General features: G+C 38.8%; 1 protein-coding gene across 10 annotated transcripts in view; it reads left to right on the top strand.

The window, feature by feature from the left end:
* CDK5RAP2 (CDK5 regulatory subunit associated protein 2) overlaps nt 1-25,910 on the top strand; it is a 105,334-nt gene that overhangs the window by 11,459 nt on the left and 67,965 nt on the right. For 8 of the 10 annotated variants that reach the window (XM_073314322.2, XM_073314319.2, XM_073314318.2 and 5 more), the window contains 11 exons: nt 47-157; nt 2,700-2,776; nt 4,392-4,515; nt 7,250-7,404; nt 9,702-9,864; nt 11,498-11,551; nt 11,994-12,113; nt 12,758-12,850; nt 15,291-15,509; nt 21,497-21,667; nt 22,641-22,814. In XM_073314322.2, the coding sequence (XP_073170423.1) occupies nt 47-157; nt 2,700-2,776; nt 4,392-4,515; nt 7,250-7,404; nt 9,702-9,864; nt 11,498-11,551; nt 11,994-12,113; nt 12,758-12,850; nt 15,291-15,509; nt 21,497-21,667; nt 22,641-22,814 (1,461 nt within the window). The remainder of the gene's footprint in view (nt 1-46; nt 158-2,699; nt 2,777-4,391; nt 4,516-7,249; nt 7,405-9,701; nt 9,865-11,497; nt 11,552-11,993; nt 12,114-12,757; nt 12,851-15,290; nt 15,510-21,496; nt 21,668-22,640; nt 22,815-25,910) is intronic. The other 2 variants (XM_073314323.2, XM_073314325.2) reach the window with 2 other exon arrangements.

The raw sequence follows: 25,910 nt of genomic DNA, 5'->3' as shown, positions 1-25,910 counted from the left end.
TACTTGTGAAATGTGACATGGTTGGTTTATTTTTCTTCTTCAACAGCAAATAACTGACCTGAAAAAAGAAAACTTCAATCTAAAGCTTCGTATATATTTTCTGGAGGAGCGAATGCAGCAGAAATTTGATGGTCCAACTGAAGATATCTACAAAATTGTAGGTATTTAAAATCGTTGCAAGTAATTGTGTATCTTTCCAAACAGTTTCTATTGTCTGAAAAATTGATGTACATCCTTTGTTGGAAATTTTAGTATTGCCAGTTCTTTTTACTTCAGTCTAATTATATGCAATAATAAAGGGATTAAAATGATCTTTATACAATCTGAAAGATTAACTTCAATTTTTTAGTACTAGCCAATGAACAATTAAATTATTAGAACAATAAATCAGAGCTTCCTTCTCCTCTGAAATCTTAATTTAAATAACTTGTTCCTGTGATTATTGGAGTCTTCTCATTCAGTTACATCACTGATGGTTAGTGTTCACAGTGTAATCTCCCAGACCAGTCACAGCAGGAAGAAAATGAAAGTTCAAGTCATAGAAGCATAGAATATCAGGATTGGAACGGATCTCAGGAGGTCATCTAGTCCAACCCCCTGCTCAAAGCAGGACCAATCCCCAACTAAATCATCCCAGCCAGGGCTTTGTCAAGCCTGACCTTACAAACTTCTAAGGAAGGAGATTCCACCACCTCCCTAGGTAATGCATTCCAGTGTTTCACCACCCTCCTAGTGAAAAAGTTTTTCCCAATATCCAACCGAAATCTCCCCCACTGCAACTTGAAACCATTACTCCTTGTTCTGTCATCTGCTACCACGGAGAACAGTCTAGAGCCATCCTCTTTGGAACCCCCTTTCAGGTAGTTGAAAGCAGCTATCAAATCCCCCCTCATTCTTCCCTTCCGCAGACTAAACATCCCCAGTTCCCTCAGCCTCTCCTCATAAGTCATGTGTTCCAGTCCCCTAGTAATTTTTGTTGCCCTCCGCTGGACTCTTTCCAATTTTTCCACATCCTTCTTGCAGTGTGGGGCCCAAAACTGGACACAGTACTCCAGATGAGGCCACACCAATGTCGAATAGAGGGGAACGATCACGTCCCTTGATCTGCTGGCAATGCCCCTACTTATACATCCCAAAATGCCATTGGCCTTCTTGGCAACAAGGGCACATTGTTGACTCATATCCAACTTCTCGTCCACTGTAACCCCTAGGTCCTTTTCTGCAGAACTGCTGCCTAGCCATTCAGTCCCTAGTCTGTAGCTGTGCATTGGATTCTTCCGTCCTAAGTGCAGGACTCTGCACTTGTCCTTGTTGAACCTCATCAGATTTTTTTTGGCCCAATCCTCCGATTTGTCTAGGTCCCTCTGTATCCTATCCCTACCCTCTAGCGTATCTACCACTCCTCCCAGTTTAGTGTCATCTGCAAACTTGCTGAGGGTGCAATCCACACCATCCTCCAGATCATTTATGAAGATACGGAACAAAACTGGCCCCAGGACCGACCCCTGGGGCACTCCACTTGATACCGGCTGCCAGCTAGACATGGAGCCATTGATCACTACCCGTTGAGCCTGACAATCTAGCCAGCTTTCTGTCCACCTTATAGTCCATTCATCCAGCCCATACTTCTTTAACTTGCTGGCAAGAATACTGTGGGAGACAGTGTCAAAAGCTTTGCGAAAGTCAAGGAACAACACGTCCACTGCTTTCCCTTCATCCACAGAGCCAGTTATCTCATCATAGAAGGCAATTAGATTAGTCAGGCATGACTTGCCCTTGGTGAATCCATGCTGACTGTTCCTGATCACTTTCCTCTCCTCTAAGCTCCTACACCACCTGAATGTCATACTTACACCGTCTGTCTGAATGTTAAGTTATTTTTTTCTGCTATGCTACTTACAGGCGATGTGAAATTGACAAGAAAGCCTCTGCTTCCCTGGAGAGCTGGGTGGCTTGGAACCCTGCTCCCAGCTGGGAGCCGGGGCAGGGGAGGGAGAGGGGGCGAGAAGCCCTGGGCAGTTTCCCTCCTACCCCTTCCCCCACTCCCTGTGGGGAACGGGCAGGTAAGAGGGGGCAGCCCATTGGGAGCCTGTGGGGCAGTCAGGCTCCTGGCAGGTAGCTGCCAGCAGAGCTGAGAGGCCGGGCTCTCAGGTCCCCTCACTGCCCCTCTTAGGTTGGTGGAAGTGCTCTTGGTGAGGAAACACACCAGAGACCCAAGGAGGGTAGTGTGGACATGCACTATCGCAGTAATTACCACGGTGGCTGTAAGTTAACATAATATAGGTTGACTTAGGTTTCTAGTATAGACATACCCTAAATGCCTTGTGTAGGCAAAACCACTTGTATGGCTGTGAACAACTCAAGGTGTCTGGTTTGATCTGTTTAAAAAAATGGTAAATTTTCTTGTAAATATGGTAAAAAGGCAAATAGTCTTTAATGTCGTTGTGTGACATATATACTGTGGTGTTTTAATGTTATGATTTTTAAGAAGTTTTAGAGACTTTTGAGACTATTTTCAAGCCTTGTAAAATAAAGACTCTTTTTTAAAGGCTAAGAATCAGAAGTAATTTCCTATTTCCATCATACTCTGGACCTAATTTGTTATTGCCTATTAGAGGAAAATGTAATCAACATGCAGGGTTAACTTTGTGCATTGCACTGGCTTGTGTGGCATCTTATCATCTAACTTTGTCTTGTAGAATATTGAGCTGAAGGTTGAGGTTGAAAGTCTGAAACGTGATCTGCAGGAGAGGGAAAAACTGCTCATCAAAGCCTCGTAAGTATGTTGTCTCTCTAAGGGTCTGCAACCTTTCTAGAAGTTAGGACTGCCAAGAACTTGCCATGTATATAATGAGTTGTCTTGGTATCTTTTGTACATGAGGATCCCTGAGGATTTTTCAAACTCGTGTGTAGAAATTGCTTCACCTATCTCTGAAGTGAACTACTGTAATTGTTTAAAAGCACAAAGGACATAGTTAGAATAGGCAGTGAAGAATATCATATCATATATCCTGAACCTCCAGGAGTAGATAGAACGTAATTGCCAAAATTTGGGACTGGATTAACATCCCAACGCTTGTAAAAGATCAAGATGTCCCCAGAGCTTAATGGTCACTTGCCATCAGGACATCTGTTTTGATATCTCATCCAAAAGATGGTACCTGAAGTGTCACTGTCATTAGTGGGAGGACATTGGTTCAATACTGATTCAAAGTGAAACATGCCACTTCCCATTCTTCAAAAATCTAAAAAGTGTGCACATTTATTATTTATTTATTTTAAATCTGGGTTTAATTAGATTTGATTAGAATAAGCTCTTCCAATTGGTATTATCCAGTGAATATTTAACTGGATTCTGACTTTATCAGTATGTTGTTCAGATCTATGTATAACTGGAAGAGATATATATTGTAGAAAAATTGGATGGCTTGGGAGGACTGGTAATTGGATAGAAAACTCTTCACCTCCAGGTGCCTGGTTGAAAACCAATCTAGGTTGGTAGTGACTGAAAGCTGTTACTATCTAACAGTTGCTAAGTGGCATCTGTTCAATGAATTTAGGTCTCCGTGTAGTTCACCTCACAAAGTATCAAATTGTCACTAATGAGTCCTCTTGTTGGCAGCCTGAGAGAGGCCTGTTTCCAATGGGGCCCCGAAGACTGAATTGCCCAATTACCCTTAAATATGATCCCTCCAGATCATGGTTAAGGCATATTGCTGGTCAGGGTAGGGAAGCATGCACTACTGAAGCTTATGATAGAAAGCAGAATTGAGGAAAAATAGTAGGTAAAGCACAATTAAGGTAGGGTTGCCACTTCATTATATAAGAATCACAAACAAAATTGTGGAAAACTAGGGAAAAAAGAATTGGGCAGGGCTTTATATATATGTGTACCCTTCAACTAGTTCATTTTCTGTTGTAATGCTGCTTTCTGTGGAAATTTAATCTTGCCAGAGGCTTGTGAGAATTTTTTGAAGCTTAAAACCATCAAGATAGTATCTAATTATATATAATATATTATCAAAGAAATGATAAAAGCCTCTTTCTTATCAACTGTGACAAGACTTGTGTAGCGAACTCTCATTGCCTTATATCAAGCAGAGACAATACCCCAATCGTTGTTATATAAATGTAGACATTTCTATTTAATCCGTAAAATAACATACAGACCATGCAGGTACATTGGAATCCCTTTGCCTATATAATCTGCATGCCCCATGCTTTAAGTGTACAGCCATAATCTGATCGTGCTAGTACATGTCTGTCACCTATGCAAGAATAGAAAGATGCCCAATTACCTTGTTATTTCTCAAAAGTACAAGCACTAATTATGAGCATGATCCACGCTCTTTTTTCTTAAATGCTGAGATTTCTACATCTTGTTCTTGCAGTAAAGCTGTTGAAAGCTTGGCTCAAGGCGGTGATGCTGAAATACAGCGCATGAAAGAAGAGGCTCACAAGAAAGTACAAGAAGTGGAAGAAATTCTCACCAGCAGAATAAACCTTTTGGAAGAGGCAAGTCTCCAATATTGAAGAGTAATTGAATTAGTTATTGACTCTACTGTGCAGAGCTCCCTAGTGCCTTTGTGCTCTCCGCTGAGATATTTACCATTGTGCCCTGCTTAAATGCTGCTTTCAGAGCTGCTGTTTCAGCTTCACTGGAAAAATAGCCAGAATAAAAAAAGAATAAATGCCATGAATGGGGAAGCTTTGTCAAATATTATTAAATCTCGGAATTTGGAAGATGTGCAGAACCCCACAAAGTACTTACTTCTCTAGTGGATTTTGAGTATGTTTAGAACAAGGCATATTATCTCCTAATTGGGGTTGGGGAGTCCACCTCTTTCAAGGTAGGCCTTTGCAGGAGAGGTGAAAGGTTATCCGTGATACTTGGGATAATGAGGGATTGGGTTTTGAAAGGTCTTGCCAGGGAAGTGAAAGAGGTGCAAGAGGTGGTGTCCTTCCACAGGCCCCCTAACTCTGGGGTTAGAGACCTTTATATACCGGCCTGAGTCTGTGACATGGTGACTTGTAAAGTCTGTGCTCAGTATATGTGACTGGGTTGTGAGAGGTCACCTGCAATACCTATTCCTGGGAAGATGGATGGATTTCCTGTATTCTGCTCACTCACCTTCCACTCCAGTATCTGCTTTGGTGCTGGTGGGAATTGGATTATGACATCCCGTCTGCCAGGTGTTGACTGCAGCTGGAGTCTGGTAGCACATTAATTTGCGTGTCTCCGAGAACGTATCTTAGCAAAACTTTCTTGAACTCCTCTATGTCAGTGATGGGTTACTTCTGCCAAATACTGGTCATTGATATGGTTCTGAAGGATTAACAAGGGGATTCCCCAAGTGTTCACAACTAATTTATGATAAAACCTGCTGTTCTGGGATATGTGCTCACAGTTGAGTGGCCTGACATTGGGAGCTCTCAGATAGTCCTCCTTCCCCCTCTCCCCCTCGAACAAAAATGCTTTCTCATCATCAAGAAGGGAGGCAGAACCACTTGGCAAACAAATTTATATTAAGTGTCCTTTGCTGGAAATGCATGTACCTAGTTCCAGAAATATATATTCGTCATAGATTGATAACCTATCACAACCTGGAACTTGTATAATTTGTCCAGGGGTGTGAGATTTTGTGGGTGAGTATGGGTTCCTTCTCTGGGAAAAGATTTCCCAAAAGATGTGTACTTGATGCAGTCTGACATATTCCAAAGGTGTGCTCTCCCACTCAGGAAAAAAGATACTTTAAGCAGTATTGTTATGAGCTTCAGGATTGCATTCTCCGTTGGGAAGACTTAGCAGTATCCCTAGAGGGGGAGAGCTCCTTCAGAGGGATAGCAGTCACTCTAACCTTCCCTATAGTTTGCTGGAATCTTAACATTTGTATTCTCAGAGTGTTCTTTTGCATTTCATTCGTGTTAGTAATTTAATGTCAGTGGGTGGAGAGAATCCTCTCTGTGCCAAAGGGATCCATCAAACCATTGTTTGCCTAGAACTTCATCAAACAGAAGATTGGCAAATCTTCTAATATCAAGGTTATTTTAGTGTTTTCATGCAACTTGGAAAGAATGGTGTGGGCCTCTGAGGCTAATTTTCTTTATGCTTCTGAATCGGACGAATCAGACAAACATAGGAATATTATTCGTCATACGTTTATACAGCACCCTAAGTTTATACAGCTCCAAAGGACATAGCCAAGACATGTTCTCTGTCCTGAAGAGGTTTTGATTTAAAAGTAAACACACACAAGACCTAAAACAACTTTTCAGGAGTGGAAGGGTCTGGGCATTACTAATGATGAAGGATTTCTTAAAGAAGCTTTTTTCTTTTTAAAAAAATAGAAGCAATTTGTAGGCGAGTTTACTTGGCAGATAACAGGGAGACTGTTCTGGGCATAGGGAGCAAAGCTCATAGAAGGCACAAAAGTGAGAATGGGAGGAGTAAGGAAGATTGAGAAGTGCACAGGGAGACAAAGACAGTGTCGGGGAAATGGCTACAGGATATGCTAGAAAGTAGTCTAGCCGTTTTGTTATTTTCAACATAAGCACTCAGATCAGTTGCTTCATGTACTTTGGGAGAGTATGTATTCTCTTTATCACAGCCAATGTCATCAGAAAATTCCTGAAGAATTTGGCGAGAGTTTAGTGATCTTGCCGCCTTGGTTGGTGTTGGGGAGAAAAACGTATCTGTGGACAGTGTGTGTTGATAGTAGTTCTTGATAAATACTGCGGACAATGTATATTGGAAAGGGTACTTCTTGCTTCCATCATAGCTATGAATATCGATTTGATCTTTTACAGAGTAAAAGGCCCTTTAACATCTCCTTGATTTTGATTGTAAATATTTATTTCTCAAGTTCAAGAGTTGTAGGATAAGCCTGCATTGTCGGGTGGAAAAAGCAAAGCACTGCAGTTGGGAGAGCTCCGTTCTGTTTCCAGGTCCGCTACATACTTGCTGCAAGTCTCTTCACCTCTTTATACCTAATTTTCTTTCATTTTGTAAAATGCATATTGTATACTCATTACTCACGGGTGAATGTTGAGGGTTCATTCATTAATGTTTATAGAGCACTTGCAGATTTTAGTGATGGGTGAGCTAGAGGTGCAAAGTATGTTAAGGATGTTAAACTTACTTAATGGTTGACCATATACAATGTTGGGAAGGGAAATGTAGCATGGAAGAACTTGCTAAATGTTTTGTGTTAATGTTCCAATGCATCATGCTTGTTTATTTTGAGTGTAGAATCTTAAAGCTGCCCAAGAAGAAGTGGAAAAAGCCTTTGCCATGACAGAGAAGGAGAAAGTTCTAAGACTGGCTGTCGAACAAAAACTCTCTACAATTACAAATACACATCCGAAGGAGCTGGATAGTATTACAGAACTGCCAGAAAAAGACAGGTCAGACGTCTGTTGGTAATCTCTCTAACTAATGGAAAATGTTAATTGTTAAAAGGTGATTAAAAACAAACCAGTCAATATGAAATAGATTTTAAGGGCTTGATCCTACCCTCATATACATCTGAGATCCAGGAGTGTTAACACATGTAAATCAGCTGTTGAACAAACACAGCAGCCAGTGTTACAAGCTACATGTTTGATAGGAAAATGGAGCCTTAAATGTGGTCTGAAAATGAAGAGTGGGGGAGAGCATGTGACCTAGAAACGCGTGTACTGCTTTAAAGCATGTTTGTGGCCACATTGCTTTTTATCTGTGTGCAAGAATAATATGCTTATTGAGCTGTTGTTTAAGGGGTGTGTGTGCTGTGATTTGTATGTTTGTATCCATTTCCTGCTTTCATGGTGTTCAATCCCATTGACACGTCCATTGAGGTTAGTCATTCTAGCAGGAATACAAAATATTGTGCAGCAGTTTGGACTGTAAATGTTTTGGTTAGTTTTTGGAGGTCTTTGAGTTGGTGGGAGATGAAAAGTGCCTGAATCATGAGTTGGTGACCATGAGGCAACGTGAACGTGGGCACAAGCGCGGGGAGAGGAATATCAGGTTCTATGCATTTTTCCCCTTTAGAATTAAAACTTCAGAGCTTCTGTGAATAAGTGTGATAAAAATGTATATCTAGTCAGCAGAGATCCCGGCAAAAGTTGTCAATTGTCAGTGAAAGTCTAGTCGAGCTCTTAAAATTTGTCATCACGGGCTTAACTGTAAAGAATGTCTTCTGATTCTTGGATGGTAAATTGCACAGTTGGTCCACGCTACTAACAGATAGAAGGTTACATTTGTCCGAGTCCTTTAACTTCCTATGTGTGTTCTTGGAGTAGTGCCTAAAACAGACTACTGGACTAATGACAGGTTTAGGTGTGATATTTCATAAATCATCAGATATAAAAGTTTTGTACAGTTGGAAAATTGTGAATCTGAACTCTTTAGTGGCGTAAGTCACTCACTTGCCCTAATAAGGTACTTTACCTTAAATCCTGCCATACTGAATACTATCTTGCTTCTGCTTGCGCTCCTCCTCCTACCACTTCAATTCCATCATGATTTTTACCAGCTACTGTCCTGAATCCCTTGACCTGGAAACAAATGCTTGATAATTCCTGAGATTTTTAAATTGCTGTTTTCAAATGGTGTAAAGCACTAATTTCTAACTCTAGTAGCTTGTGAGAGAGCAGCTGCTAAAGTGTGGGAGAACAAGATGGTGATCAGAATGTCTCAATTTTTATGGTCCAGTATTGCATTGATCTACCAGGGATAGATGCTTGGATGCTGGATCAGCACAAATACTTTCGGGAGTAGAACACTTGAGAAAGTGTACTGTAAGGACTGAAATATTCACTATGCATGAGTTTGACAATATAAGAGTCTAGGAGCGTCAGTCTTGAATTACAACCACAACTATATGAGGATACATTCAAAATGTTATTCCACCAAACACCGGTGGTGATCCACCGCTTTTGCTACACAGCAGAGGATCTCCAGCTCTTAAAGTCTGCAGACCACTTCATTGGAGACTGTACTCCCAATCCCTTTATTATTTGATCAAAAGATTTTATTTTGTAGATTATCAGGAAGAACGTTGTGGACTCCTGGTGGTCCAGGGACAGTGGTTTGGAAACTGCTGTCACATGGGGCTGAAAATTCAACTGTGATTTTTTTTATTTTTATTTTTATTTTTTAGTTAAATCAATAGAAGCAATTTAGGTGTGATACAAGCACTTGACTAACGAAGGGACTGTAACTGACATTTGTCGTCCCATTCTGTGTAAAGACATTAGTACTCTAATATGTGTTCTAGTTTACATATTTCCTTCCAGTTATATTTTTAATATATGCATGTTCTGCCATTCATTACTTTGTGTGTGTAATATGGAAATTGGTAGGAAGTGGTCTGTACTGATGGCTCTTAAATATTAGAGAGCGTTTAGATGCAGCACTCTTCATGTGGAAAATGTTAGGATGACAGGGTTAAGCATTTTGCTTTCTCACCAGTACTTAAAAAGAGTATTATTCCTAAAAAATAAAAACTCTTTAGATAACTTGATTGTATTGCTTGCTTGCTTTAAATTTTCTGGTTACTATGGAGGGAAAGAGAGGGGTTGGTATTTTGAAAGTGCTTTCCAAAATGTTACCAGTGCTCTTTGTCCTATGGGAGGCTGCCCATAAAATCTGCCACAATGGTTTGGGATTTGGTTTTCGATGACAACGCAAAATTAATATCCACATCTTGTAATTTTAGACTTATAGAGCAGCTGACTCTGTCTCTGAAAAGTAAAGAAGCTATAATTCAGCACCTTGAAGAGGAGAAGTCTCAAAGTGAATCTTGTGATGGGAACTTATCAGCAGAAAAAATCAGAGAACTTACTGTTGCTTTGAGTCATGAAAAAGATAGTGAGATAGAGGTGAGGAAACTGAGTGAAAACTTGAACGTTACGAATCTCACATGGTTTAGGATTTTAAAGGTCTTAAGGATAACTGTAAATAAGTGACTTGAGCTAACTTTTAGTGGCCTCCTCCACCCTTCAAGTTCTCCATCCCAAATTCCTTTCATTGGTCACCTTGTAGTTTTGGCAGCCAGTATTGATCAGTACCACACTTCATGCTTTTCATTGTTTAGATGTCACGTCAAAGGTGGTGGTTACTTTTTTTTTTTAGTAATTTTACGTTTTCTACACAATTCTGTAACACATAATATGTCATTGTCTCATAATAGAAATCCAAAAATAATCTGCTAGATGTTTTGAGCTGAAGCCAATAGGCATGTAATTCTTATTAAGGCTTTCCCCCTTAATAGAGAACTCTCCTCATGTAATACAGAATATCACGTGAAAGTTAAAATGATCTCTTCACTGCTGTGGTCTGAATGAGAGGCTTTGATAGGCATAACCAGGTCTCATGAAAATAGAGAAGGCCAACCCCCAAATTCTACAGAGGGAACTATCTACCAGTCACCTGTCTATTTTATTTGCCTTGTGGAGAAAGTCAAATGTTATCTTGAAGATTGGAAAACAGAAGTGAGTCTTAAGGCTAGTTTGAGGTCTTCAGGGCTCTCCTCAAACCATAAATGAGGATTGATGGTAGAATCCAGACGATAAATAATGGAAGCTGTCAAGCGTCTAAGAAATTTTATCCTTGGTAGGTTTTGGGTTTTTCTGCTCATTATAGTGTCTTACGTTCCAGTCAATTTAAAACAGTACCTTTCCCTCCTTTCTGCCCTAAATCAAATAATAGAAAGGAGAGCACTTGGTCTGAGGAGTGGACTTAAAAGCTCAGAAGAGCTCTAGCTCTTTATAGAAACTCATTGAAAGGATTGAAACCTTCAGAAAATCTACCCTGGGTTGATTTGATCAGGAATATCATTTTTTACATTTATCAGACTTAACATAGTTCTTTTAAAACCAGTTTATGGCGTGTGGGCCAAAATCAGTTCCTTTATTATTAAGTGACCGTGGCTACGTCCACCTTAGAAACAGTATTCTTTTCTCAGGGTATAATAGTGATGAGAGAGATTTGACTCATATTACTGGTACAATAAATAACCTTTACTCCACTGTCCTCTTAAAGATATGTAAAAGTATAAGTTGCTGCTGCTTATGTCTCTCTCTTTTCTGGGGAAATTACCCCTCAAAAAATCTTAATTAAAATAGAGCAATTTTTAGTAAATTGACTTGAAGTGTGCCCTGCTGTCATAGATAACTGCCCCTTTAAAAATGCATTTTTGTTAACTTGTCAAGCAGAGTTGTCGTGTGTCATCAAGGAACATGGCTTTTCTTTAACTTTCCAGAGTACAGTTCTGTAGAAAGATCTCATTTGGGAGAGGTTGTTTTCTAGAAGTCTACAATATAGTCTTGTCATAATGTTGGAGTCCTATAACTATACATTTTATTAACTAACTTAGTTTGGAGGAATACTTCTCTTAACAAGTTCCAAAAGAAAGTCTGTATATGAAGTACTAACTGTCTGATTTTTAATGATGGTACCCACAAGTTTAGAGTATTTTTTTACTTCAGGGTGACAATTATTCTGTTCTTATAGGCTGTTAAAATGGAACTTAGAAATGAGAGAAATTGCTTGGAAAAAAAAATCCAGGTATGTTTAAAACTTGTTTCTCTTTGAACATTTATAACCTGTATGTTGGGGAGTCTTTTCTCTTACGTTTTCTTAGATGTGAAGAGTTAGTAATTCAAATTGGATTAATGCAGAACCTTTGGCAAATTTCTTTTGTTGTATTAGGAGACAAAGCAAAGGCTCAGCCTATTTCCAAACAGCAAAGTAGATAGGAGAACTCCTCAAATATTGAGACAGTACGCTTGATACTCATGCCCATCCCGGTAGATCAGCTTTTCTTCATCGTATTCCTGTCACAGATCTGTAAGGAGACATCTTAGAGTTGGTCTATATTCTGCTTTAATGGTTTGACTAATGAGATGTAAGAACTGCATGAGCTAGTGCATTTAATATATACTGTGCATTTATGGTGTATTTTGGTATAACCTTTTTAACTTAGTGCAACCTAATGTAATCTATTTAGTCTCTTCAAGAAGAACTACGAGAGAGGGAGAATGAGCTTAGTGTTGAAAAGAAAAATGGTTTGAAAAGGGATAAAACCATTCAAGGTCTAACTCTTGCATTAAAAACAAAGGAAAAAGAGGTATGTTGATTGTATGTTTCTGGTTCGATCTATCCAGATAATTGAGGAACTAATCCATCTGAAGCTGCTGTCTTTCAGCTGATTTGAGTAGGCCTTGGAGCAGGCCAGTAGTGCAAATCCAAACAGTTCTGTGCAAGACTGTGTGTCATATTTGCTACTTGAAATTGGAGTGTGATGGCTGGAGTTTTGATATTTGGACCATGGAAAAAAGATACATGACTGAGCTGATATACTTGCTTGCGAGAGATGGGAAGAGAGAATTTCTTACTGAATCCTCAGAAGCAATTGTAGATCTGGCAGAAAGGCACAAGCTATAATACCTTATGTGTTGTGAGGATGAGCTTAATTTTAACAAAAGCCAGGGTAGTGGGGTGCCACCTTCAAATGAAGGTCAGATATTTGTGGAACAGTGTGGACACATAGCACAAGTTATTGAACTTGTATGTATAGTTGTTGTACTGCTTTTTTTTACATATAAAGCTCAGTTGGGCATTTTCAGTGTTTTATAAAGTTTTTTGTTTGTTTACCTTTGGGTGAATAAATTTATTATTCAACTCTGCCCATTTAGAAAGATGTTTGTTTTGACACTGTCACTTTTTTGATACTTGTATTCATGCATCCATGAGTATTTCTTTTGTCTAAAGAGTGAAGATCTTAATTCTGAAATTGAAGATCTAAATGTTTCATTGACTAAGGCAAGAGAGGCCACCCACAAAGCTCAGATCCAGAAATTCAAGGTAAGATACAAACAATTTCAATTGCTTTTCAGTATTTTCATGCAGAAGGTGCACTGGGTGAAGAAACTAAAACTAATTTAAAATGTCTAATTGTTAAGCAAATTGTCTAAAGTAATTCAGTTTTTAAATTATGGAACACTAAAAGTACAGATGTCTCATGACTATCTTGTTCCTCAATTCTTTTTCTTAATAGCAACTGTGAGAATGAATAATTAAATTAAAAAGAGAGTAATCTTTAAATGTAAAATAAGAATAGATTTTCATAAATTTCCAATATTCTGGAGGCATGGGTAGAAACTCCATATTTTAGGTGGTGTAGAGCTTTCTTATTTAGTGTAGGAAGAAAAAAAATCACTAGCTTTGGTAAACTCCAGTGATCAGTTTAAATTTGTTGATGATCTCACAAGTGTTTGAATGAAAATTTACTGCACACATTGACGCTAGTCTGAACCATGCCAGGGAAGATAGACTTCGAGTGGCTTCTTTCTTTACTCTCAACTGGTGGTGCTGAGTAACTTCTCATCTACCACAGAAGTCTTTCTTGAGGGTTTTTGCAGAGTTCTTTTGTTTCTTCTATTCATGTATATGATGAGACCACTTGGGAAGATAGTGAAAGATTTTGGGCTGCATTGCCATAAGAGTGGTGATGGCACATAGCTGTCTCCTTTTCATAAGCAGACTAGGAGTGGGTGTGTGAGACTTGGTGTTTTTGTTTTATTTTGTTTTTTGTAATAGGTGTGAAATGTTTATTTTAGAACAGTGGAATGTTTGTAATAAAACAGTGGAATTTAATAACTTCCACATGTGCAGAGGAGAAAAGGACTTTATGGTAGTTTGTGCAATATAAAGGGCTCATTTTATGGAACAGGAAGCCTTTGGTAAAATGAGTATTGGACTTCAAAATAGATCACAGAACCAAAAATCACATCTTATCTTTTATGTTTGTGCATTTGTCTTAAATCCAAAATCTAATAAAACTAAGATTCCCAAAGTGAGTAACTAAAATAGCACTCATTAAAAACAGAAAACGATGTTCCGTCATGAGGTTCCTTCTCTTCCTGATCTCTGTGGAAAGAGTCCCAGGAGTGTTATGTGCGCTAATGTGTGTGCACCAAAGCTACTGAGGTATGTCTACACAGCAAAGAAAAACCTGCGGCTGGTCCATGCCAGTTGATTTGGGCACACGGGACTCAGCTGTTCCATTGCTGTGCAGACTTCTGGCCTTGGACTGGAGCTTGCTTGGGCTGCGGGACTCTCCCACTCTGCAGGGTCCTAGACTGCCATCCCAAGCCCAGAAGTCTACGCAGCAGTGAAACAGTTCCGCAGCCTGAGTCCCATGCGCCCGAGTCAACAGGCCAGCCATGGGTTTTTCTTTGCTGTGTAGATATACGCTGAATGGCCTGAATGTTAGCGACTGTTGGCATTTTTGCTTTGAATTGAATTGAAGCAGTCAAGATCTTTTAGCTCAAAAATTAGCATTGCTTTATAAATTGATCTCAGAAAAGATAAAGTTTAAAATAAAAAAGCAAAACACTAAAATTGTGTAAATATAAACTGTTATCCCCAGTTCTGTTTCAAATAGCTTTTGGCCCCTGAATGTATATATCGCTTACATGTTGGAACCCTTGCAGTTTTACACCAGTAGAGTCCCATTTAGAGAAATACAGTCGGGCCACTTTGGTCTTGTGAAGGGTGTTAGTTTTATAAAGTTGAAAACTAAACTCTCCTGTCTGCAGAACCAATGTAACATGGTGGGTGGCAAAGCAAACCTTTCCCCTCATTATCTTGCCAGTTAATTTCAACACTGCGTTGAAGGGACCCCTGCTCTGGGTCAGTCAGTAAATCAAGCTGCATGGCCCATTCCTTCATTATCATTTCTGCTGTGATCATCAACAAGGAGGCCAACTACAGTGGTGTATATGTTCTGAAGTGAACAGTGACTGCCTTCGAGTTCATATGCACAACATGCTTATGACTTGGTCACCACTGATAGCCTGGATTGAAACTAATGACCTGGATGTGAAAAACTTTATGTACTATTATCACTTCTAAAAGCCCCAAATTCTTCTCATTTTCACTCTAGACTCCTTTGGAGTTTAACTTTTATTGTCTAAACCAGGGGTTCTCAAACTGGGGGTTGGGACCCCTCAGGGGGTCACCAGTACAAAAGTTTGAGAATCACTGGTCTAAACCTTAATTACCGAACTACTTGTTATCCCAACCTGGATCTCACTGAAGGTCTTTATTACACTGAAAATTATCTTAATTACCCAAAATAAGGTAATGTTCCTATGCTATTTGGATAATTGATATTACACTGAATTTTGCAAGTTGAATGAAATTGTTGAAGGGAGAAAGGGGAGGAAATATAGGCAGGAGTGTAGACTTCCAAGCTTCATAAAGGACATGTACAGACTATGAAAGCTGCTTTCTCTTCTAGGGTGCTGAGGATTATCAAGCTCTCTTGATGGAAAAAGAAACCCTCCTAGCAGAGCTGCGTTCCGAAAACCTTACAAAAGATACAGAGAACCGTAAACTACAAAGGAGGATTAAAAGGACTGATCAAGAGCTAAATGATTTGAATCTAGAGAGAGAGAAAATGGAGCGGGAACTGGATGAAGCACAACTACAGAAGAGTAGAGGCGACAAAACCATTAATGTTGTTATCACATTTTTCTCGTTTTTTAAAATAGTGGATGAAGTTTAATCTAGCATGTCTTTCTTTTCTAATGTATTCACTTCTGCACTCTGAATTTCATTTGAATCGTTTTGAAAGTTAAATGCCAGTGACCAAAGTCAGTCTTCAGAAGGACATGGTTGAGAGGGTTAAGATAAGTTTTGGGGTGTATCTTTTAAGTTGTTCTAACTGACTGAGGCATGTTCTTCAGATCTTATTTTTATTTATTTTTAATTAAAGCCCTCTGGTTGAGTCCTATATAAAATCAGTAAATAAGTGGTAAATGGAAAAAGTTAATTTTTAGAAAGTCTCAATCTTCCTGAAGGTAGAATCTCTAACTTATCTAGTAGTGTACATTTATGATAATTCTGTTGTATCTGGCAGACTACATATTTTGTAAATTATCTTAAATTACACTACTCTAACTTAAACTTTTTTTCTTTTCAGCCCTGTAATAGTATGATAGCAAAGTATTTAAGGGTTACAACCTTGAGCTGAATTCTTGCTTGTTTTTACCATCACATCTTGTTCTCTGTAAATTCTATAGTTTTTAATTTCAGTTTCTATTTGTAAAAATCTCATTAACAAAGGATTGGCTGCTCACAATCCAAAACAAGCCTTAAGTGCGGTGTCTATTTATTAATTTCTCTGCAGTTCTCTGCTTTAGGACCTTTCACCTTGTTTTCTTGTCCAGACTAGCACATTCTGTTTCAGCAAGCAAGGCTCCAGCAACAAAGCGAGAGCAGGTTTCCTTCGTTCTTCGTTTTGAGTAAAAGCTGTGCCTCATGCTGAGTGCCTAGCTTAAAGCACAACTTTGTCCCCTTGCGTGGCTTCTCATGTGGATTTTATTTTGAACTTCTCACCTGCTGGTTCAGTGAGGGCTGGTTCTTCTGTTCTGGCAACAGCATAAACAAAGGGGATGATCTTTCTCCATTGGGGATGGTCAACTCCTAAAATCCCTATTGCTGCTTTTAAGCAAGGACTGACCTTGAGCCATGTTGAATTACTGAGCTTGCATCTGTAGAGAAAAAAGATTGCATAGACAGGCTGAACTCTGTTTATTATTAAAGGGTGCATAGTTACAAGCTAGTCATATGAAGGTGTCAGTGAGGTTATGCTCTGTATTAGAGCAGCTTCTGCCACTGTTAAATGTTCTCTGCTGGGGGCACTGTTCTCCAATTATTAAAGGCCTCTCACTGTACTAATTATATACAAAATTTGCAGTAGACCTCTTGCAATATTGTCTAAATCCAGTAGAGGGGTCTCTTTCTCTGTAAACAATATATATTTTTCTCTACAATATCCGTTTATTTTAGTTATAGCTTTAGTTTGATCTCAAGTGTGGTTCATTTGCCATCACAGAATCTCTGTCCCTGCTGTTCCTTGAAATTTCTTCTGTGCATTGAGGTTAGGGGGAAAAAAGAGAATGGATGATTCCTGTCATTACAACAGCCATAAAAAGCACATTTTATTGATTTAAAGTATTTTATCTTCAACCGTCTTCTCTACCCAGAACCTTCATCTTCTCTTAAGGGGGCTAGAATATAAATGTATACAGGAAAGACAGGTTTGAGGGGGGATTCACATAGTTACATCCATTGGAGAAGTCTGTTTGACTCAATTATGGCCAAGTTCTTCATGTAAGTGATTAAGTTCCTTGGGGAAAAGTGTCCCTGCCAAAAGATGAGCAGTCTTAAAAATTACGTCCCTGATCTACTCCTGCTCTTATGTAGTTTCACCACCTCTGCTTCAGTTTCGGAGCTGCAAGTACATTTGGATATAATATTGCCTATGAATTGTGGCTCACTGAGTAGAAGGTACGTGGGAGTAAAAATGTGTGCTATAATATCTTGCTCTTTGAGAAACAGAAAACCATTTTAGTGATCTGATGCAAACATTTTATGTGAGCAGCCTTAAAAAAGCTGTTCTATTATTTTCATATGGACTGGCATACAGTTAAATAGACATAAAACTAACAAAATGGATCTGAACTGTATAGGAACCCTTATCCAAATTCATAGTTAGATGCCATTTCATCTCTGTCCTTGTTTTTACTTGTTTAGGATATTTTTAATGACCTTTCACACAGAATAATCATAATCTATTTTTGTAAATAATATCAAAACAAGCAAGTGGGAGTCTGTGTCCAGGAGAAAAGCCCATGAGGGGTGCTTCCACCCAACTTCTGACCTGGCCAGTATAGAATGGTCAAGGAAATATTTTGGTAGAGTGCGGGGTAGGCTTGTGCATTGGAAAAAGTGGAAAAGATCAGTTAAGTTCAGTATGTGAAAGAGTGTTGGGATCTGTTCACCCAAACCATCAACATAAACCGTTAAGATCTTCCTCATGATGAATAGGAATAGGGCCTCTCTTCAAAATGGCTACCCTGTCCTACTTTCACATTCTCTTTATTCAGTGGATTTTTAGCTAGCTTCAACTAATTAAAAACAGGAACATCAGCAACAAAAGAACACACCACCCCAGCCTTATGTATTAGTTGGTGCTTAATCATCTATTTTTTGTCTTTAAGAGAGAACTGTCTTTAGACAGTATCTCAGCATTATCAGCTCTGGATAGTTTGGTTGCTAAAACAATCAACTACTGAAATGCACCTTGTTTAACAAAGTGCTTCATATAGAATGACCAGGAATAAAGATGGACACATCTTAAATATCATGGGCATCTACTCTCTGTGTGTGTGTGTGTGTCTATACAACATGGTCTCAAAATTAGGTAAAATTCACAAGTTTGTTCAAGCTTTGATGGTGAAATATCTTAAGTAGCTATTCTACCCTGTTCTAAATACAGGCAATTAAGGTCTATTTCTCAGTTATAGTCATATTTGATCAGCTGGTTGGGAAGTGCACAATAACTCATTAGCCAGAATTTACCACCTGCTCTTCCTTCTTGAAATGAAACTGAAAGAGAGGTTTCAAGGCTTCAAGCCTTAATTATTCACCAACCTGTTTTCCATCTGACAAGGCGGGGGGAGGCACTCACTCCTGTGTTCAACCAACATTAGTTATAATGTTTCAAATTCATTTTTTCTAAGTTCAACTAACTATCATTAATCATAGGAAAAATCCCTTGAGACAGAGGTTGTCAGAAAGCATTGTAAAGGGCTGTAGCTACCATATTATCCGTGTAACTCAATGTATAGAAAACAATAGACTTTCTTCTGTTCAACCAATCTGCTGTAGTGATGGATAGTTTTGTGTGTTATAGAAGCCTAGCCCATGCAAAGAAAATAATTTTCAGTTCTGGTCATGGCTTAGTGTAGCAGGGATTTGGAAATCTCATTGGCTGAACTACTATCTCTACAGATGGACATACAGAATCCTTTACATTCTCTGAGGAACCACTACATGTTGTCCATTCAAAATTTTTTCCCCCTTAGCTGTTAACATCTGTTACTAAAGGGAGGAAGCAGTCTCTGTGCCTTTCTTGACAAGTACTGCTTTTTACATCATGTAAGGAGGAGGAAAAAGCAACCTCTTTTCTATCCATGTCTGCTTACGACTTCTATCTATAAAGCTCTCTCTGACTTCTCTTTATCAAAGCTAATAAGTTTCTGGGCTCTATTGGAGTTCTAGGAGAGGGTTAGAGCACAAGTGTTTAAAGTCTTAGCTGCCTAAAACGAAATGTAGACTCCAAATGTAGTGGGGAAAAATAAAAGTCAAGGTGTGAGCTATATATAGAATGCATCACTAAAATCATAGCTCTTCAGTCAGGCCTTGAATGCCAATTTACATGTTGCAAATGGATATGATTGATGTGACCCAAATAAGGAATTCTGTAACTTGGAGCCAAAAGCAACTATAGTCCTGCGATTTCATACTACCTTCACAAAGGTCATTCTGTCCCTGCACTGGAAGCTGTATTAATTTGGTCACTAACTTGGTGGAAATGGAAATGCATTTGAGGGCACGCGTATGTATGAGAGCAATGGTGATAGTGCCTTCAGCAAACACAAAGTTTGGGACTGATCCTGCAGTCCTTACTTAAATAGTCTCTACTCCAAGCTAGTAATCCCACTGAACTCATGTGGACTACTTGTATTAGTTAGTTTGCAGATTTGGGGTCTGAAGTGTCTATTAATTATTTCTTAAAGTGAGTGCCAATATTAAGCTCAATAAAGTAAAACAAAAGGCAGTGTAAATAATTGGTATTTAATGCACAAAACAAAATAATAAGGGTCTGATGTGAACTTGCATAAAGCAAGTAATTAAGTCAAGAAAATCACACAAACCTTAATGAACAGATTGCCATTAAAGTATAACCATTGTTATTTCTCTATACTTAGAATAGGAAGTAACTGTGATGTGTTAAATACCAGTCTGGGTAAATGTTCTTTATGGGTGACTACTGTGTGTGCAATATGTAAAATATTTAGAGCATACAATATTTAACACATACACTTCTTTAGTAATGAAAGTCAAACTAGTGTTCCTTAAAGATCATCTGGCTCTACGGGGTTTTAAAAACAGTTAAAGTTATGCATACTAGTGTATATTTTAAATGACATCAAAACAATTTTTGACAACTGGTATCTTCCTCCATTCTATTATACAATCCTTGCACTGAGCATTTTTGCTCTCTACTGTGAAATAGGAGTTGTCAAACAAGATCAATATAGAAACAAGACCACTATAGGGAACAAGCTGCCCCTCCTTCCCTTCTTAGTCTTGAAACCTCTAGCAAAATCACCATAAACAGATCATTTTACATGGAAGCAACTAATGACTGATGTTGGAAGTAGGATGGGGGGTGGGGAGGGGGAAGAGGAAGACTATGAGAAACCAAGTTACCGTTCTGTTTTGTTCCCTTGTCCTATCCTGCCTCTTTCCTCCATCCTGTGACTGGAATTTGTCTAGTAATAAGATACACTGTGCTGGTGCTTGATCCTGCAAACACTCCCACGTGTAGTTCCATTTTCTTTGCGATTGATCCCTTTAGCAGTCAAATGTTAGGAAGTGGACTTATATCATTGTTTGAAACACACTTTGCCCAAAGACTTCTGATGGGGATGCGCCCTCTTGACCCTCACATGTAGCCTCACCTGTAGATGAAAGACTTCAAACGGACAAGAGAAATGATTGCTAGGAGAATTAGGAACTTAAATAGGTAGAACATATGGAAGTTTGTGACTGTGTCTCTGACAAAATAAGGGGGTTAGTATTATTTGTACTACAGTAGTGCCTAGAAGCAGCAGCCAAGATCCTGGTTTCATTATACTTGCTATTGTACATGGATCCTGTTAGAGGTAGTCCCTGTGCTGAAGATCTTACAGTTTATTTAAACAAGACATGAATTTGACTGATGGGGAACTGAGGCACAGAGAGAGTAAGTGAGGGTCACACAGGAAGCATTTGTGGAGCCCACTCCAGTGCTTTCATCACAAGACTAACTTTTCTTCCCTGGTTGGTGTCTAAAGCTCATGCTATAAGGGAAGGGAAATGATTGAACACTTCTGCCTTCTGGTTAATGCAAGAGCAACTAGTAAAACAGCCTTAGTGCAAGGATTTCCATGGTGTGAATGGAAGAAGGAAAAGATGACAAACTGAATTACCACTAAGCCATTTTCTCCTATTTCTGGCAAAGGCGTAAAATTGCTTTGATTTAAGAAATGAGTGTTCATGCTGACTGACAGTGACAAAGTGTGTGTGTGTGTGTGTGTGTGTGTGAGAGAGAGAGATTTTCTACTGCCTTTGAGTCCCCTCATTCTGAAGGAAAGGCATTAAGACAATAATACCATAGATTAATGTAAGACAGTATTGACACCTCACTCTTAAAGTTTTATTGCCTAAACTTAAGATGCTAAAAGGAAGACAGTGACTCGGATAAATTCTTTAGAACATTCAGTGATAGGAGTAATTTAAAGCAGTGGAAAGTTAAACTAATAGCATGGGTTGTCACTCAAGTTTTTTGTGAAGCTGATTTTCTAAATATTCAGTTTCATCTTTTTGTAGGACCTTAGAAATCAGCTAGAGAAATTACACGGGGAAATGATTGAGAGAGAAAAAGCAGTGGAACATCATTACAATATTCTTTTGAGTGAAAGCAATCAGAAGTTGCAGAGTCAAGAACTAGTTATCAAGCAACTAACAGACAGTGTCAATCAAAAGGATCTGTTGCTTCAGGTAGGTAGATGTAAGCTGAAATGAAAACTTGTCACTTTATTTTGTATGAGAATGATTACAAAATCCCATTTTTGTTTGGAATTACTGTTGATTTTCATGATGATCCTCTACATTTTATAATATTGTATTTGCAGAATAGATACATAGCTGTGTGGCTTTCAACAAGAGTTCTTATTAGGGTTTATGAAATTTAGGGTGCGGGAGGGAGGAAACTTTTCCCGTGTTCATGAAGAGATTCTGCTGCTGTAATGAGATGCTTTAAGAGCTCCCAAAGCGTCCAGGGTATTCATAGAAATGTAGGGCTGGAAGTCACCAAGTCCATCCTCTCACATTAAGGCAGAACAGGTGTTTTTTCTAACCTCATCTTTAAAACCACCAATGATGGGGATTCCACACCCTCCCTTGGTAACCTGTTTCAATTTGCTCCCCAGAAACTAGAAGTTAAGGAAGGGGTATTCATACTGAACTGCTCTCTTATCCTTATAAGGAAGTTCCTTCAAAACGGGATTAAGGTGCATTGATGGGCAGCTCTGGGGATGCTGAAAGTGCTCCTGCTTAAACCTGTTCTGCGGATAAAAGATGCTCTCTAGCAATGTCCCACGTGCCCTTAGCTACTACAGAAGTCAGTAGGAATTGAGAGTGTTTGCACCTACAGGATTGGTACTCAGTTTGGGCTCATACTTTAGTGTATCAGTGCTGCTAATTTGGCATTTTCTACGCTCTCTAATTTAACTATTTAAATATAAAAGAATTTTGAATATTTTGGACATTAATGGGCAATCAAAGAGGGGCAATCAATATGCTATCTTTTTCTCCTATTGTGGTCTTACATTGGACTTTTTTTCACCAGACAACAAAGAACATACCTGAAATAAGTTGCTTTTGAAGTTTATATTAATGGTTATACATTTTTTGCTGTAGTAATACTAAGCTTTGTAGGATTTTAATTACATCCATTATTTTGTTTTGCTAGAAACTCGATGCAGCAATTAAAGAAAAGGATGTAGAACTTCAAGAACTTTTTAATAAGTGTAAAAACCTTTTAAAAGCTAAAGAAGATCTTGAGTTGAAGAATGAAGGCCTAATAAAGGAAAAATGTGTTTCCGAGTCTCAACAGTCAATCATCAAGATTGTCAAAGAGTTGGAGGTAAGTTTTACTCAACCTTCACCTCTACAGATAAATAGAAACATTGGGCCTGATCTGCCTCCTGTTGAAACCACTGGGGTTTTCCCATAGATTTCAAAGAGGTGGGATCAGGTAAATTGTAATTAACCTGTATAGCATAGGGCAGTGTTTCTCAGTCTTTTCAGGATGACATCCCTTATTTTGGCGGGTAAAAACAAAATAAAAGACCCCTTTTATGGTATATGTAAGAGTAAAAAGTGTATCTTTGATAACAATAGCTCTACTTTGTATGTGTTTCAAGAGGCTGTTTGCAGTGTTATTGTAGCCACGTTGGTCCCAGTTTTTTAGAAAGACAAGGTTGAGAGAGAGAATACATGACCTTGAAGGATAAGGGAATGGGGGAGCGAGATTTTATTTGCTTTGAAACATCATACAATTTTCAATACCTTGTGACCTCCCGATTACCCTTTTTGACCTCTTGCGGGTTATGAGCCACACATTGAGAAACACTGACATAGGGTAATGGAATCAACCCATGATAATTTAGGGTAATGGAATTAGCCAGTGTAAACCAGGATTAACTCAGATCAGGATTATTATAATTTGTGCAATTGATGAAACTTTTGTGTGGCAGGAGGAAAGAAACCAGCACTTGATTAATCATTTCATCATATATTTTCTCTAGTAGTTGACGTCAAGGTTATAATATTGTATATTACTGTTATTGTTTATGTAGTACCATAAGCATACTCTGCACTGAACACTAGTGAATTATGTGAAAATACCAGTCTGTGCCCCACAGAGTTTAAAATCTGAAGGCACGAGAAGGCAAAATTCTGTATAACGCAGAACACATAGTTGTATGGTCACTATGGCTGGAATATTTGGACATGTTACTGAAGGAAAAGAAGAAGGGAGCTTGGTGTACTTCTAACAGGGAAGAGGAAAGAATGTACAAAGCTGAGTGAGCAAAGGAGACAAAAGGAGAAGTCAAGTAAGAATTTTGTTGACAGTTGGGGGCAGAAGATGTAGGTAATGAAGGTAGATTTAAGGAAAGAATACTCTACTAAGTTAAAAGCGTAAACTAGTACAGAGACTTCAGAAGTGGGGACGTGGTGAGAACTGAAGGATGAGTAGATAACATGGCTGTCCTTTTCAATTCACAATATAAATAAAGAAGAGTTAGGGTGGCTTATACGTGTCACCAGAAACCTGAGATCATAATACAAAATCACAGTATATACATTTTGGTTACTGTATATAGTACTCTGGTACCAGCAAAACAATCACATACAGATGTGAAGTTTTTAATCCTATTGTAAGACATTACCTATTGTCTCTATGAATGTATGTTTTTGTTCTTTTAGTGCTTTTATTGTGTGCAGATAGAGAACAAATCGGTTTCATTTGAAGGCACACATTAAGTTTCTTGTCTTTTTCCTATTATTTCCGAGAACTGTTTAAATTCAGATCTCCAAAAGGGCACTTAAATAGATCAACAAGAAATGCACAGCCACTTCCAAATCATGCAGCAGTAGTCACTTCACTTGTTTCACAATGTGCCAGTCTTTAGTGAAACCTGCTTAAGGACATACACCTGCTGTGCTATGTAGACTGTTGAATTAATTCCCTATGAGGGTAACAACACCATTTGCCCTTGGCAAACCCAAAATTAATTAACAGGGGACTCATAAGCACCGACTGGGACTTAGTGGATGGGTGGTAAACTCACAATTGAGGAAACGTATTAGTGTTGGCCATAGTATGCTGCAAACCCATAAACAGAAAAAATAAAACCTGTGAAAAGTCAGAGATTTTGCCTCAGTAGTTATCTGCAAGAGAAACAGGTCAAATAAAACCGACTACACTTCATTCACATACTTTTCCCTCATGGGGGCAGCTAAGATGCTACAGCGATGGACTCGTATAGAATTAATGAAAATGAAAACTAACTGCCCCCTCTTCAACCCTACCGTCCCATACAGGTGTACAGCCAGAAACGAGAACAATGACAAATGGAGCTATGCATAGTAATGACCCAATGCCAACTTCTAATCACAGTCCATTCTCTTGTGCTAGTTCACTCCTTGACTGAGAACAATACCTAATCAAAACTCATTCTCCTCTCAGCTCCACCAGTGTCTAAGATCACACCCTGGAAGAGCCCATAATGGCATGTTAATAGTACGTCCTTGGATACTGATTATCCAAAGCTGTGTTCTCATTGGCTGATTTGGCCTCTTTGATGAAGTTACAGAGCTGCACCATCTCCCAGCCAAGTGCGAAGTTGGAATCTCATCACCAAGAAATTCAAGACACTAAATCCCATATTTTAGCCTAGCTGCTGCTTTAAAGTTTAAGAAACTAATTTGCTGCAACTTAGCTCTTAATATCTTTTTACTTTTTTAAAGTAAAGATAAATTTTAAAGCAGCTCATCTGAAGCACTGCTTGGTGCCTTGGCCAGGATGAGGGAGATAAAAGGCAGTTTCTAATTGAAGTCTGGATTCATGAGCCACAGTAGTGAGCTAGTGGAGAGAGAGAATGTGTGCACTGGTAATTAGGTTAGTCATGCAACTTCTGACTCCTCTGATATCTGTGCAGTCTCAGAATGATGCATTGTGGGGTTTACCACTAGAGAATGCAGAAATGCAATGGACTCCTATGTAATTCTGAAAATATTTATTTCTGTACTTAATGCCCTTTTCCCCATTCTCTCCATACAGCCCTGTTAGTAGGGCCATTTGTCACACAAATGTATTTTAATTCAGTTGTTCCAACTTTGCAGTTCATTTTAGTACCAACAAAAGCAACAGAATTTATGAGATGAGTCTCTTGCTCAATCCTTTAGTTATGCTTCTGGGCTCTGGTGTTAAAACAGGGTGCCCATTTTGTAAAGCATGTGCTTCAGTAACTGGGCACAGAGGTATCCATTTTTAACTCAAAATTGATTTTGTAGGTGTAAATAAAATCCGTATAATTATTGTAATGTAGCTTTTCTGTGCTAATGCACCTTTCCAAGAAGGTGCAACACTTGATGCTGAAATAGGAAATCTCGTTAACTGATACCCCCATAGTAAAACTGACTTCTCTGCCGACACAAAGCACATTGCAAATCC

The sequence above is a fragment of the Lepidochelys kempii genome, chromosome 16, assembly GCF_965140285.1.
Source record: "Lepidochelys kempii isolate rLepKem1 chromosome 16, rLepKem1.hap1, whole genome shotgun sequence".
Classification (NCBI taxonomy): Eukaryota; Metazoa; Chordata; order Testudines; family Cheloniidae; genus Lepidochelys; species Lepidochelys kempii.
This window is presented reverse-complemented; position numbering and strand designations above follow the sequence as displayed.